General features: G+C 45.1%; 1 protein-coding gene across 5 annotated transcripts in view; it reads left to right on the top strand.

The window, feature by feature from the left end:
* The window catches only part of Numb (NUMB endocytic adaptor protein), a 74,719-nt gene that overhangs the window by 53,401 nt on the left and 7,077 nt on the right, over positions 1-14,241 (top strand). For 3 of the 5 annotated variants that reach the window (XM_076433416.1, XM_076433417.1, XM_076433414.1), the window contains 8 exons: positions 10,004-10,168; positions 10,357-10,428; positions 10,550-10,768; positions 10,841-11,027; positions 11,522-11,764; positions 11,847-11,867; positions 12,348-12,533; positions 13,361-13,848. In XM_076433416.1, coding sequence (XP_076289531.1) covers positions 10,031-10,168; positions 10,357-10,428; positions 10,550-10,768; positions 10,841-11,027; positions 11,522-11,764; positions 11,847-11,867; positions 12,348-12,533; positions 13,361-13,848 — 1,554 coding nt within the window. In that variant the 5' untranslated portion in view covers positions 10,004-10,030. Of the gene's footprint in view, positions 1-10,003; positions 10,169-10,284; positions 10,429-10,549; positions 10,769-10,840; positions 11,028-11,521; positions 11,765-11,846; positions 11,868-12,347; positions 12,534-13,360; positions 13,849-14,241 lie in introns of those variants that run through there. The other 2 variants (XM_076433419.1, XM_076433415.1) reach the window with 2 other exon arrangements.

Genomic DNA, 14,241 nt, shown 5'->3' on the forward strand with positions numbered 1-14,241 from the left:
CTGATATCGGGGGAGAGGGATCCGGATTTCTACAAGGTGTCTCAGAATTCTCCAGTGGATCTCCAGCGTTCGGATAGTTCGCAACATCCAAATCACTAGGGTTGTCTGAAAACTATTTACCCTGAACATGTAGATGATGTTACTCGTCAAAACCATTCTCGTACTACAATGTAATATGCTTTGAAAGATGCCTGTGAAAATTCCAGGCATTTCGGACGCTCAGTTGTTGTTTGACAGTCGTTTCTGCCAGGCGATGTCAGTGCTTTTGTCAAGAAAATGCTGTTCCATCAAGACAACGCACCTGCTCACACTTCGGCGGTCGCCATGGCTAAAATTCACGAATTACACTTCGAATTGCTTGACCACCCATCGTATTCACCAGATCTGGCCCCCAGCGACTTTTTCCTGTTTCCTAAGCTTAAAGTTTCGTTTGGAGGACAGAGATTTTCATCGAACCATTTGGAAGGGTTAAAAAGGTTCGAACATCGCTGCGAGAAGAGTATTGACGTGAAAAATAAACGACATTTGGACGACCCTCGTACAACAAATTTGGCCAGGAAAACTGAAATTGAAACGAGCATTCTGAACGCGCCGTTAGTCGTCCGTATCGTGCCGAAATAATTCGCTATCGGGGAACGACAGGGCAAAGTAAGGGCGTACAAGGAAAATCAATAGACTCGGCAAACAAAAGGAGATACCAGGGAACCTGTGCGTTCAAAGGCGCTATTAAAACGCAATTACGCGAAGCGGAGGCCAGAGAGCCTGGATGAATAGCGCGACAGACTTTCAGTTTCCCCGACGCATCACGGAGGGGAACGAATATTTGACGTTGCCTGAAATGGCAGCGGGTCTCTCTCGCGGCGACAAATATTTCTGGTTGCATGCGCGGGTACTCGATCCTTTCACCGAGACAGGTGTTGCACGTAGGCAGACGCAGGTACGCGTTACGATGCGCGGCGTTGTTCGCGGAACAATAACGCGAACGCCTCGCTGCGTTCGCTCGACGACCGCGATTCAACTCTGTTTCAGTGGAACGCACTCGCCGCGGTTCGACTCGCCAACTTCGCCCAGCAAACTTGCGGTCGTTGTCTATCCCCTCGATGGGGATCTATGACGTTTTCACGGCTGTTTGCGTTCCTCGCCGTCGAATAGAGCAGGTGTAACTCTTTGTTCCACCAGCGAACCACTCTCCTTTCCAGCAAATTGGACTGTTCGCTTCTGGATTGCCCGCTGTAACAATATTTTCGAGCGAGCGGCGCCAATGGAGGACACTCCTTCCGCGTCTAGTACCCCTGGTAGGCGTGGCTCCGTTGCTCCCGACCCAGGAGCGAACCGATGAATTTTGTGTCAAAATCAAAGGACTTTCGATAGAAATCTGATAGAGCGATGATTCTTTTTTTAAATTACAGCGGAAATATTGCAGAATGTGTGTAAATGGAAAGATTATGGTACGAACGGTTTTTAACCTTGAAAATTTTAACTTCTAGTGATACGATACGATAATATGATTGAAATTTTCGGGTAGCATTCTATTCTTTCGGCTAGTTTATCGTGAATGCAGTATTACATTTACTGATAACTTACTAAATTGAAACTGCAACATTTCAGCTTTAATTTGAAGAAAGAATCAGCGCTCTATCTGACTTCTATCGAAAGTTGTTTCATTTTGACAGAAAGTTCATTGGTTTACCTCGCTGTGCACGTCGCAGGAGTTTGCGAAGCTTTGTCTCGAGGCTGGAAAGTAATCGTGCTAATCACGCGATTGAATGTCTCCTTTTAGCGGCGAGGAACAATGGTCGATCATGAAGGTACATTATTCTCCGTCCGTAAATGTAATTAGCGTAATTAGCGGCCCGATGTGGGAAACTCTTGTTGGTGGAAAGCGCGTGGAACACACCGAGCGTCTTCCGTCTGAAGACGAGAGACGCTTCTCGGAACTGGTCCACCCGTCTGAATTTTCATTCTGCAGTTTCCATCCCGAAATTTCTCCTGGGATCTTTCACGGTACGGGATTCGTCGATCGCCATAGTTCCCGTTTGTTCCCTCGACGAATCTCGAATCGCGCAGCACTCGAGAACAGGTGGGAGGGAAGGTAGGGTACACAAAGAGGATCTATCGAGGTGTTGGTCCGCTGGCAGAGCGTTGCTACGAGAACAGAATCCAGTGTCTCCGGTCGACGAACGGTCCGAGGACCGCGTGAATGTGTACCGGCTTTCACCGGGGGCTTTTTAGGTCACGACACCTCGTCAGGGACCAGGAGATCCGTGACTTCGATTGGCACGTAACCCCGAAGGGAACGATGCCAGCCACCGAGGGCCGTGGCAGCCAGCCACTCATTGTCGAATTCTTTCGGGACGTCCCTTTTTACTCGCTGCTCGGTTCCACTCGCTTCCACTCATCCTCCACCCGCTTCCACAGATTCACCTTGGGCTGGAATCCCATTTTCGTGGCCGAAAGTATTGAAGAAACCCTTTAAAACACCCAAATCCAAAATATTACTCGGTTCAGGTGACTCTGTGATGAGATATGGCGTTCCAAAGACAAGGAATGGAAGTATTATAGGTCGGAAGAAATGTTTCATTTCCGAGTTAAAACAATGGCACTCGTATGGTGACTCTGAGGCACCACTAAAAATTGCTGTGCCATTATTCAAAATATTGTTTATTGTATGAACTATTGTATTGTATGAACTATTATACCAATTTCATATGCATACAGTTTAGAAAATCATAGGGAATGGAAATATTCTAGCTAGGACGAAATGTTTCATTTCCGAGTTAAAATAATAATTTTTGTTGTTGTTGTATGTGTCAAATCTTGTAATCGAATTTTAAATGAGTTTCCGATGAGCTAGAGACTTGAAACTTTAAACATAGCTCAGAACTGGATAATATTAACATAATATTAACCGTCACACCTCGTCGCACGACGCTCGGTAGTACGTCATCGCGTTCAGCGATCCCCACTCCGTGCGCCAGCGCTCCCTGCTCCACTACGCATTCCCACTCCGACCCATCCCCACTCCACTGACCCATTTCGCACCGAAGGAGCTCAGTAAGTGTGGTGTTCCGTTCATTCAGTTCCATTTCGGACAATTTCGGACTCCATCAAGAGACGTCGTCTCTCGGAGTCATCCCCTCATTCTATCTCGCGTATTTCCATACCCTGCGTTTCTATATCTTACTATTTCATACCAGTATTACTATATCTTGCGTTCCATTTAAAAAGGACTAAAAAGTAGAAAATACAAAAAACTTTTTAAAAACCACGCTTATATTAAAATGCACTAAAAAGGAGAAAATAATTATTTTAGACATTAGTGCTTGTTAAATAAAATCGTGGATCGCCCACGAAGATTACGTCAATATAGTTTAGCGCTCCACGCTTTCATTTATAGTCACTAATGTCTAAAAAAATTATTTTCTCCTTTTTTGTGCATTTGAATATAAGCGTGGTTTTAAAAAAGTTCTCTTTTATAAATTTTCGTTTTACTTCATAATATTCGAACTGGTATCGAGACGAATTCAACGACCTTTAATAATATAACATTAGACCTTGAAACAACGCTACAATAGTTTTCGGCTCAAAAAGCAGGTTCCCAACCCATAGTGCAATCGTTCGAATAGTTTCGGCTCCGGTCTGGCAGGCGACAGCGCGATCGATTGATTTCTCGCGGACAGAATCCTTCACCGTGCCAAACCCAACTGGGCCACTTGTTTTTCTTCAAACTGCCTCGTTTCTTCTTATCGCAGCGTCGGCCTTCTACTAGGTTGTTACATATTAAATGTCAGCCCTATTTGATTTCAATTTTAAGCAAAGTTTATTTCATCGTGAACGAAGAAATTCCATTTCTATTCATTCGCAGAATATTTTCATTATTATTATTATTATATACGGACCGAGGTCCTTTTATACAAATGCATACAGTTTTTTACAGTATAACCGTGATAAAAACAAAAAGAATCATAACAAAAAAAAAGTCTTCACCTAAAATTTACATAACAATGGACAAGCGCGAAACTAAACAAATACAGGTATGATTAACAAATAATCTTGCGTAATTTTCCTTTGAATGACTGTAACGTGCCATTAAAAAATCAATATTATTTGAAGTGCGTTTGAGCAAGCAATAATGCGGTTTAAAGGATTTATTACTTCATAAGTGGATTTGGATTTCATTGTTTGAAATCCTGCTCTTGTTCTCAAAACTCGTTCAGGAACGTAGAAATTGATTTGCCTCTGGAGTGTGGGATAATCTATACTATTATTGATCAAATTAAAGATAAAGCTCTGGTCGGATACTATTCTTCGATCAGATAATGTTTCGAGGTTGACTGTGTTTAATATTTTAGAGTGATCATGATCAAAGATTGACATTGGGCTGTTTGCCTTACATGCACAATGCCTGAGAAATTTATGCTGCACTCTCTCTAGCATGATTTCATATTTAACGCTTATCGGAGACCACATACTTGAAGCATATTCTAACCGGGGACGGACAAGGGTAATATACAGCAACCTAAGTGTATGGATTGAATGAAAATCTAAGGAAAAACGAAGTATGAATATGATGATTAATAACAACCTCGGTCAGCGGATCGTTAGACCGCGAATCTTTCAGCGAACGAACGACGTCGAACGAACGAGAGTTTCCTCGGAAACTTTGTTGAAAGTTTCGATCGAGTCCGCGGCGAAGGTTCTTGGAAGTCGTGCCGAAGGATTGCGGAATGCGAACGATGGTGGAAACGCATTGGTCGGCGTGGAATCGTGACAATGATCGTTGGTAATGATCCCGCGTAAAAATCCATTAATTGGTAGATAAGTAGGCGAGGTCGCGTATTTGCATTCGCAGCATTTTAGCCGAGTGGCCGGTGCATACACAGTAATCGTTTGCCGCTTCGACCTTGAGTCGTGAAAGGAAATATGGCGGCGGAGGAGAATGCGTCTGTGGTTATTGTGTGCGTCTGTGTGTGTGCATGCAGACGGTTCGTGCATGTCAAAACGTAGGCAGGTCGATCTAGCCCCGCAATTTCCTGCTGTTAGCGAGTCGTCGAGTCCGCGGCACTCCCCGCGAGCGTTATTAAAATTGCCCTTAGAATCGAGAAAGCTTCCTCGAAGACCTGAACATCCAGTCGAACGAAGTTCAGAACGATTTTGCCTCTCCTCGAGCCGCGGACTTCTCCTCTCCGAGCCAGCGATATTGCTTTTATCTTAAACGTCGGTTCTGTATCGGAAAACCTTGGCGCGGAACTTTCTCGAATTTTTTAATCGAATTTCCCAAAGCACTTGGAAACTTGTAATTCGATAAACGGAACCTCGCAACACCAATTTCCGCAATTTATGCGTGGAAAACCTTAACTCGAAGCTCGCGGAATTTCCTAATCGAATTTTTAGAGCACTCGGAAGCTCTTGATTTAATAATGGGGACGCGCGAGAGAGAAAGAGAGAGAGAGAGAGAGATCCAATTTATTTATGGGACCAGGGATCGATCTAAATTGCTAATGCGACGGTCATCGTTATGCATCGATGTCGATCGCCGGATTTTTGCTTTGCGTACCGGGTTGCCCGCGTAATATAATCGCGAGGCGCTCGCTCGCTTTGATTCGACCTTTCCCGTTGAGAACGTCGCAACAATAGGATGCGGAGTAACGATCCTCGGCCTACAATCAAATCGCATGATTAACGTGGATTATACGAGGGAAACCTAATTGAACGACGACTTTAAAGGAAACGCGGTTGCGAGGTTCGGTCTCCTTGGAAATGTGATGCTCCGCGCACGTCGGTTGAACGACTCTCTTTCGCATATCTTGCGGAAATCTGTGTTTAATTAAATATATTTATGTAAGACTCTCCGTTTGTTTCATGCAACACGGTAAAAGTCATGTTGAAGTGATTAGAAATCATCGTATTTTGAGTAGTTTTAACAAAATACACGATAAAAATAGGAAACAACATCGTTAAGAATTGAATTCCTCTAAATGATCGAAAAAACACTGTCCGTCGCGGCGTTTCGTAACGTTTCGTAAAATTTCCGAGTGCCTGAAGCTTGAGTCATCGCGGCGCGACTCGCGTTCGATGCCGTGGCAGAAGAAAGTCGTAAGTCTTGCCGAAGATATCGTGAGAGAACATTCCGGGCGAGTCGATTCACCGGTCCTCTGGTTTTTTCTCATGGCACTCGGCCACTTGGCCATTCGGCCGTTCGGTGGATAAAAAGCTACTCGAATCGGTAGCCGAACAAATATTTCCAGTAGAGAATATAGAGGGGCACACTATAAAAATAAGTACCGCGAGAACATAATTACGAGGCATCATCGATCCGGTGGCAGATGACAGCTGTAATTGAACGGCGCGGCGTACGGCCACTTACGGACACTCCTCCAGCCGGTTATCTCTCTTCGGGGCGACACGACGATAGGGATCGGGTCGAATCGAATCGAATTGAGTCGCGCCGCGCCGCGTCACAACTACGCTAACGCATTGCTAAGCCTATTATCGCTCTCTAAGCAAATAGCCCTGAATAATCGGATTGCATTCGAGAGCGCTTACTTTCGCACGTTTTAACCATTAGCGCCGGTGGCGGTTCTCCTGCGACCCAGAGACGAGAAGAAAGCTTGGAGCATATGTATGTATCCACTTATACAAGGTGACAAGAAATAACGGAGTTAATCATTTCTTATTATAATTCTGTCAGATTGACGAATTTTGAAAAACCATAGTAACAACCATAACATGGATCTTTAGTATTCATATATTTAAGAAGTTTCGAAATGGCCACCCTTTGCGCCGATACAGAGGCTCAAACGTGTCTTGAAATTTTCGGCAATGGGCCGCAGCTCTTCTGACGTTATGGTTGTTATCATTTGGTTTTTCAAAATTCGTCGATTTCACAGAATTATAATAAGAAATGTTTAACTCCGTTATTTCTTGTCACCCTGTATTCTCGGCACCGGATAACATGCCGTGTTCCAAGATTACTTCATCCACCGTGATGATTAAAAGTATGGAGGTCATTGCAATGTTGACCGATTTTGATAAATCTTACGCGTATATGTTACAGGCTCAGATAAACAAGTTGAAAAGAACATCGTTTCATCAATCTATACAATCTTTTTTGCTCATTCCCTAGCAAAATGGGCGGCCTAACATCTTTAAAAAATTCAAGTGGCTTGGATCAATTTTAAAAAAGTTACACGATTTTTAAGAGTGTCTATTTAGTATTGTTCCCGACTGTATATGATCTAAGGAGGAGAGGCTCATTACTAGACTACGGAACTTTGTACAAAATAAAAAATTGTTTGTATCAACTGCAACAAACAAGAGCCAATTAATAACTTTTTTCATTCTTTAATAATGTTCATAAGCTGTTTTAAAGTGTTTCAAATTGTAACTACCCATTTTTTTCATAAATGCATAAAGATGCGCAGTCTCATTACTCTCTTTCTCGATCATTCTGGGCGGTCTAACATTTTAAAAAAGTTCAAGTGGTTCGGATCAATTTTAAAAGAGTTATATATGGTCTAAGGAGGGAAGTCTCGCTCGCGCCGGCCCGGGTGCTCGTTTTATTTTGACAGGGCCTTGCGTATCGTTTCGCGTACACCGTCGCGCGGTGAATATACAGCTGGCCGCCTATTGTTTGCACGCGAACGAGCTCTCATCCTCGGGAACGCGGAACGCTTGCGTGTAGTACGTGACAATATTTGCTTGGTCTCCGAATGCGGTTCGGCGAAACGCGCGTCAGATGCACGATCGAATAACGCCGACTGTCCTATGCAACATTTACAGGCGGATTGATGCTGTTTGCAGTCGCTGATTTCGCGCAACCGCCGCGGAAAATCGAAATCCAAACCGGAACGGTATTCGCCGTTCGTCTGAAAATAATCGAGACTAATTTTTCTAAGGGAACCTGTGTCCCCGAGGAAACTTAAAAGGAGATCAATTACCGGGGTTAACTCGCATTCAAAGGGCGAAATCGCTTCGATATTTATTCTGTTCGGTGGGGCGTTGAAAAAGGCGGATTAAAGAGAACGCTCCCTTGGGAATCGACCACCCCGCGTGATACCCATCACACGAGCACACTGGCTGTACAGGCAGCACACAATCTCGGGAACGAGATATTTACAGCGTCCACCATACCAGTGTACGCTTAGATGATCTCGTTGATATTCCTTATCTGGCGCACGAGGATCGTGTAAGCCTAGGTTAACGTGTTTCCGTATTTTAAGGGCGAGATAGAGCCCTACTCTTATCTTTACCAACGGCGAAGCCTCGCTTCTGTAACCATTATCGCCCCGAGGATTTTATGGAGTTATGTAAACGGATATTCTTCTTCGTTACCGACCGCTATTTCCATGGGAATTTCTCCTCCGTTTAGAAAACCATCGCGAATCGATTACGAGACGCTTCCGAGCGACGACGTCAGATCTCTCTCGAGAGATTAAAATGTAATTTTCGATAGAGTTGGTTCTCGAAGAGGTAATCGACCGATTACGGCGAACAACGCGCAATCATCGGTAATGGAGATCGCAATGAAAAAGAGGCAGGGGGGCCTTTCTCAACGGGCTTCCTCGGGTCTCGATCTGCCGGCCGGTTCTTAGGGGTGTCGATTTAGGAGGGTAGACGGAGCCGCGCTAGGGGAGAACCCGAGGAGGGTCCCGATATAAAAGATTCTTTGGGAACCGATGCCAAGATTCGATCACAGGCCTTTGTAAAACTACAACGCGACTCGACTCGACTCGACTCGGTTGTTGCCAGACACCGGCTTCCTTCCTTCCGACAGCTATTTTCTCAAGGCTGACTGTTAACGACTCATCGGGGAAACCTGAAGCGGACTGCTCGTCCTCTGGGAATGCTCACAGATTTCGCAGAGGCTCGCCGATTTCACGCGAGGGGGTCGTTCAGCAGGCAAACGCCGAGCAAAGCGGAGAGATGATACCCGCGCGACGTATCTTCTCCTCGACGACGCTTCGTTTCACGAAATTGCTTCCCAGGGACTGTTCTCCGAGACAATTGAAACCCTCCAGGCGGAATTCTCCGAAGAATTTCTAGCAGGATAGGCACGGTCCAGCCATATTTTTTATTCATATCATGTGCGAAACAATGCTTTCAGGTTGAAAGATAATCCCCCAAAATTTTAAGTCGCTAACCCCTCATTCAAACCTTTCAAAATCAAAAATTTCTGCGCAGCTAGAGTACTTCCATTCCCTAGGATTTTTAAAATTTTATGGATATGAAATTGTGGTGTAACACCTCATACCTAAATGTTTAGCAATTCATTAGTAGACTGCGGATCTTTATGCAAAATAAAAATGTTCTGCATTGATTGTGGACAGCAGGAATAAAATAAAAATTGACTTCATCCCTTAATGATTTCGTTGCGTTAAAAACAACGTTGCAAGATTCTTAAATTTTTCCAATCTGTTATTGTTTTATATTTCACCTAGTGAATTTCTTCATACATGCATGAAGATCCACAGTCTATTGATTAGATACCGACATATTTGATAATGTAAACCTTAAACTTTATATTTTTTTCACCATTCTGAGTAAAAGATGTAATTATGCTCTCAGCGCACTGGTTCGATCCAATTTTACTTCAGAGCAATTTTGCAATTTGAATTCTATGTTTCAGATACCACATTCTGAGTAAAGTATGAAGTATGCACCCTTTGAATTACACGTACTAAAAAATTCAAGAACAATGTTCTGTTATCTATCTAACAAATCTGAAAGTTCCAAGACGATCGGATTTATGGAACATAGTAAAATAATTGAAAAACTGAGTCGCTAGACCATGGATAATCAAATTCCGATTTCCTCCAATTTTTCAAAGCTCGTCGTCCATCGAATCGATTCGATAAATTGACGAAGAAATCGCGTTATGACTGATTTTCGTATCGTTACCGTGATTATCGCATCCGGTTCGGTTAAAGCGATCGATGCGATCTGATTGGTCACGCCTAAGTGGACAGACGAGTAACAGTGTGTTTTATCTCTGTTTGCGCAGAAGCGAGAGAGGTCTCCTGGGAAAAGAATGGATCGACTTCGGCGGAGCTTTCGAGACAGCTTTCGACGGCGGAAAGATTCCCACGTGCCGGAATCGAGTAAACCCCACCAATGGCAAGCAGACGAGACGGCTGTCCGTTCGGCTACTTGCGCCTTCCACGTTAAGGTATCGTCCTGAACGATAACACGATCGTTCGAAAATGAAATAAGCTTTGACAACGTTGTGAGAGACACGGTAGAACCTCTGTGTAACACGATCGAAAAATATGTCTGGTGTTATAGGAGGTTCTACCGTATCGAATATCCTCTCTCCGGAAATTCTGTCGTCAATCGAAATGAGTCTTATCGTTGCAGTACCTGGGATGTGTAGAGGTGTTCGAGTCGAGGGGCATGCAGGTGTGCGAGGAAGCTTTAAAAGTACTTAGGGTAAGTGACAGAAGAGAGAGAGAGAGAAAGAGAGAAACGACGCGAGATAAGAATTTCGCGCCGCGACACGCCGAACAATGTTCGCGGAACTTAATCTCGTTTGTTCGCGACGAACCAACAGAATTCGAGACGAAGGCCGGTTCGCGCGGTGCTGCACGTGTCGGGGGACGGTCTCAGAGTAGTCGAGGACGAGACGAAAGGATTGATCGTTGATCAGACGATAGAGAAGGTTTCGTTTTGCGCCCCGGATCGAAATCACGAGAAAGGGTTCAGCTACATATGCAGGGACGGCACGACTAGACGGTGGATGTGCCACGGTTTCTTGGCGCTGAAAGAGTCGGTGAGTAGAAAGCTAAGCTTCTTATCGTCGACGGCCGTGATCGGGAACTGAACGTTTCCGCCTTTTTTCCAGGGTGAACGTTTGAGTCATGCCGTGGGCTGCGCCTTCGCCGCTTGTTTGGAACGAAAGCAGAGAAGGGACAAGGAGTGCGGTGTCACGATGACGTTCGACTCGAAGACCTCAACCTTCACGAGGAGCGGAAGCTTCAGGCAATCCAGCCTCACCGAGCGGCTGCAGGACTCCCGCGAGAGGGCTATCGGTCAGTGCTCACATGTATCCAGCATCGATCTGTAAAATCGAGCAGCGGTGGAGTTTTAAATTCAGGAATTTACACGATATACACCGGTATTATGAGGGTAGACTCGTTTCACCTTGAGCAATGCACGTGCTCCTCGACATTTTCGGGGTCACAGCTGGAGGAGTCACACACCTCGGGATTGCGATGATCCCGGGACATGTGCATAAAGCATTAAACTCCCTGCAGTTAAAACAATAAAAAAGAAAAAGAATTGCAAGGGTGCGGGATGCGCCTTCCCATTTCTCCATAATGAAAAGATGGGGTTTTTCAGCAGTCAAAAGCGCTAGATGAAAGATCAGTCTAGTCTTTTCTACGTTTACGAGGCGCAATTTGCATGAATTCGTGCAATCCTGGAAAGCAATACCCCCTTAAGTCCCTGATATTAATGGCTGCCGCTGTAGGCGGTTGCGAGCCGCAAGATTCGTGCCAGATGCTGAAAGTTTCGGATGTTGCAGATGTACCACCGGTGAAGCAAGTTTACAACCCCTTCGCCATCGAGAGACCGCACGCCACTCCGTCGATGCTCGAACGACAAGGTTCCTTCCGCGGTTTCACGCAACTGAATCAAGCTTCTCCGTTCAAAAGGCAGCTCAGTTTGCGGGTGAACGATCTTCCTAGCAACCTTGAACGTGCGCGTAGTCACAGTCTCGAGCCGACGGTTCTATCGCGACTGCCGCCGACCATGTTAAAGCCACCAGGTGAGCATCAACCCTTTCGTACAACTTTTCTCAAGTACTTCAGCTAGATACCGAATAATCAGCTTCTTCGTTTTTACAACAGAATACGAAGGATATGACGAAGGTCATTATTCCCTATTCTGTTAAGTGTTCGTGTTGCCTGTTCCCCTTGGTCTATGTTCTAGAATCATCCCCGTTTCATGTCTAGAATTATACATTGTGTACCCTGCAATGGGAGAACGATCATTTCTACGATTGATCGTTTCTCATTTCATCGTATCCGATTGAACGGTCGAATGAAACCGATATAACGAACACAGAGCAAAGGACACGATTCTCTTTGATACAACGTAGAAGTAGACCTTTGTAGCTTCACACTTTCCCCTCTACTAGGTACTGTCTCTTCTCTTCCCGCAGAGTTTGTTGTCTACTAGAAGTTTCTACCTGTTCGTTTTCGTTAGACTTCTTCCACGCGCGTTCGCGTGGCCGTGTGCAGCATGTACCCGTAGTTTGAAGCACCAGTTTCAGAGCAGCACATTTAGAGTTAATGTTTGCGATGCTCGCTGCGCGCGAAACGTTCGATAATTTTGTAAATGTTTTACAGTCAGCCCGATACCGGAACTGTCGTCTGTAGGTCAAGACAGCGTCTCGATGATGTGCCAGCAGATCTCCCGGGGTCTGTCTCTTCTGACGAGCATCGACGACTTCGGACCGCTGCCTACCCAAAGCAGCGCGAGCTCAGTCGCCAAACAGCTCTTTATCAGCACTTCGACCAGCAATACTCCGGCAGGTACGCGTTTCGTAGCTCTTCGTGTAAAGCAGGGAGTTCCAACTTGTAACTCGCGAGTCGTACGCGACACCTTCCCCGCTTAGGTTCTTCCCCCACTGTTAGGCTTTATCGTTACACATATCGTCGGCCTCGTATGGAAACTGCCCTCAAATATTTCACAATATTTCCCGTAGTTTTATTCAATAATCGCGTGACGTTAGTTTCTTACACTGCATAAAATTATTTAAACTTATCCTAACACAAACTATCCTTTTTTTTGTAATATATTTCCCTATTTATTATCGCTAATTAAATCAAAAACTCTTTTTACCACTTAACGTAAAATTACGCCAAAGAGAAAACGCAACCAAAACGTATAACTTCCTAATCCTATGCTTTGTTCTGCGCATGTTGTTGCGCGTCAGCCATGAAATTCATGGCGTTAGCCAAAGATCGCGTGGCCGGCGGAGTACGAGTAGGGGGATTAGCCAATGAACGAGTTCCATTAGAGTCATATGCGCAGTAGAGTCTTAAATTCGTCGGCTAGTAAGTACCTCCTTATTTGGAACCAATTATAATCCCTCTCGAATATGAAAACTGCCTAAGTTTATTTTTTATGAAAATTGGGTCTTCGTACGTGAGTTTCTCTACGATTATAGTTCAGCGATAGGTTGCTAGGTAGCGCCACAATATCAGAATTTGAAAACTCCGTGTAACTTTCTCGCCTCCTGAAAATTTGAAGTTGGAACTCCTTGGCGTAAAGCTACGTCTACGCTGCAGCAACATTCCTCTTCTTCTCTAATTCGGTAAAAACAACCGCGATCTGATACAATGATGTCCCACCGTAGTGACGAGCAGTAGCTCTATGGACGAGATGAAGCTGCAGAACGAGCCCAGCTTGAACAACAACAATAACAACAACAACAACAACGACAAAAACGATGATCTCAGTAACCTGAACCACGTCGGCACCACCTGGCAAGACTCTCCGTCGCCGGTTCCAACCTCGAACCACAGGTTAACGCCGAGCTTGACCAAAACTTCCAACGTCAGCCCCATCCTTCCAAGAACGAACGCGGCGACGCCGAGCGTGATGAGCACTCCGGTAGCTAGCACCGTAGGTGTCTTCGGCACGCCTCCGTCGGCGAGTCCAGCTTTCAGCACAGCGTCTACTTCCTCTTTGGGTAACGCGTCGACACCGGCCATCAACAGGTCACCGATCCCGAAGACAACGTCACCGACCACCAGCATCACTTCCGCCTCTCCGGCTCTGTCCGGCAGTTTGGCCAACGATGCCAGCCAGATCTCGGCGGGAAACTCGATCTCCACCACGGCGGTAAGGGAATGTCGCGATCAATTCCACTACGTAACTCTTCATTTCTTTCGACGAATGCCTTTTTTTGGAGGCGGTGGGGAAAAATGCATTTACGCACTAAAAAACCCCAGCTACCGCTTATTAGTGAATTAGTAGTTGATGATCAGTCATCAATCTTCAGTCATCAGTCACTATTGTGCCATTAACATACATTAATATTATTAATTAGTTATCACTAACTACTCAAAATGTTTCGACTAATTTTTTGCTATGACTAACATTCGAAAAGACTATTAGTCATTTTTAAATATTAGTTGATTATTGTCCTACTCTACCCTGCCCTCCCTTTAGACCGGAAGCTTCTGCGACTCGCCGAGCCGCTTTCCACATTGCTTGCGAGTCGTGCATTCCGGA

This window comes from Lasioglossum baleicum, chromosome 11 (assembly GCF_051020765.1).
Source record: "Lasioglossum baleicum chromosome 11, iyLasBale1, whole genome shotgun sequence".
Taxonomy (NCBI): Eukaryota; Metazoa; Arthropoda; class Insecta; order Hymenoptera; family Halictidae; genus Lasioglossum; species Lasioglossum baleicum.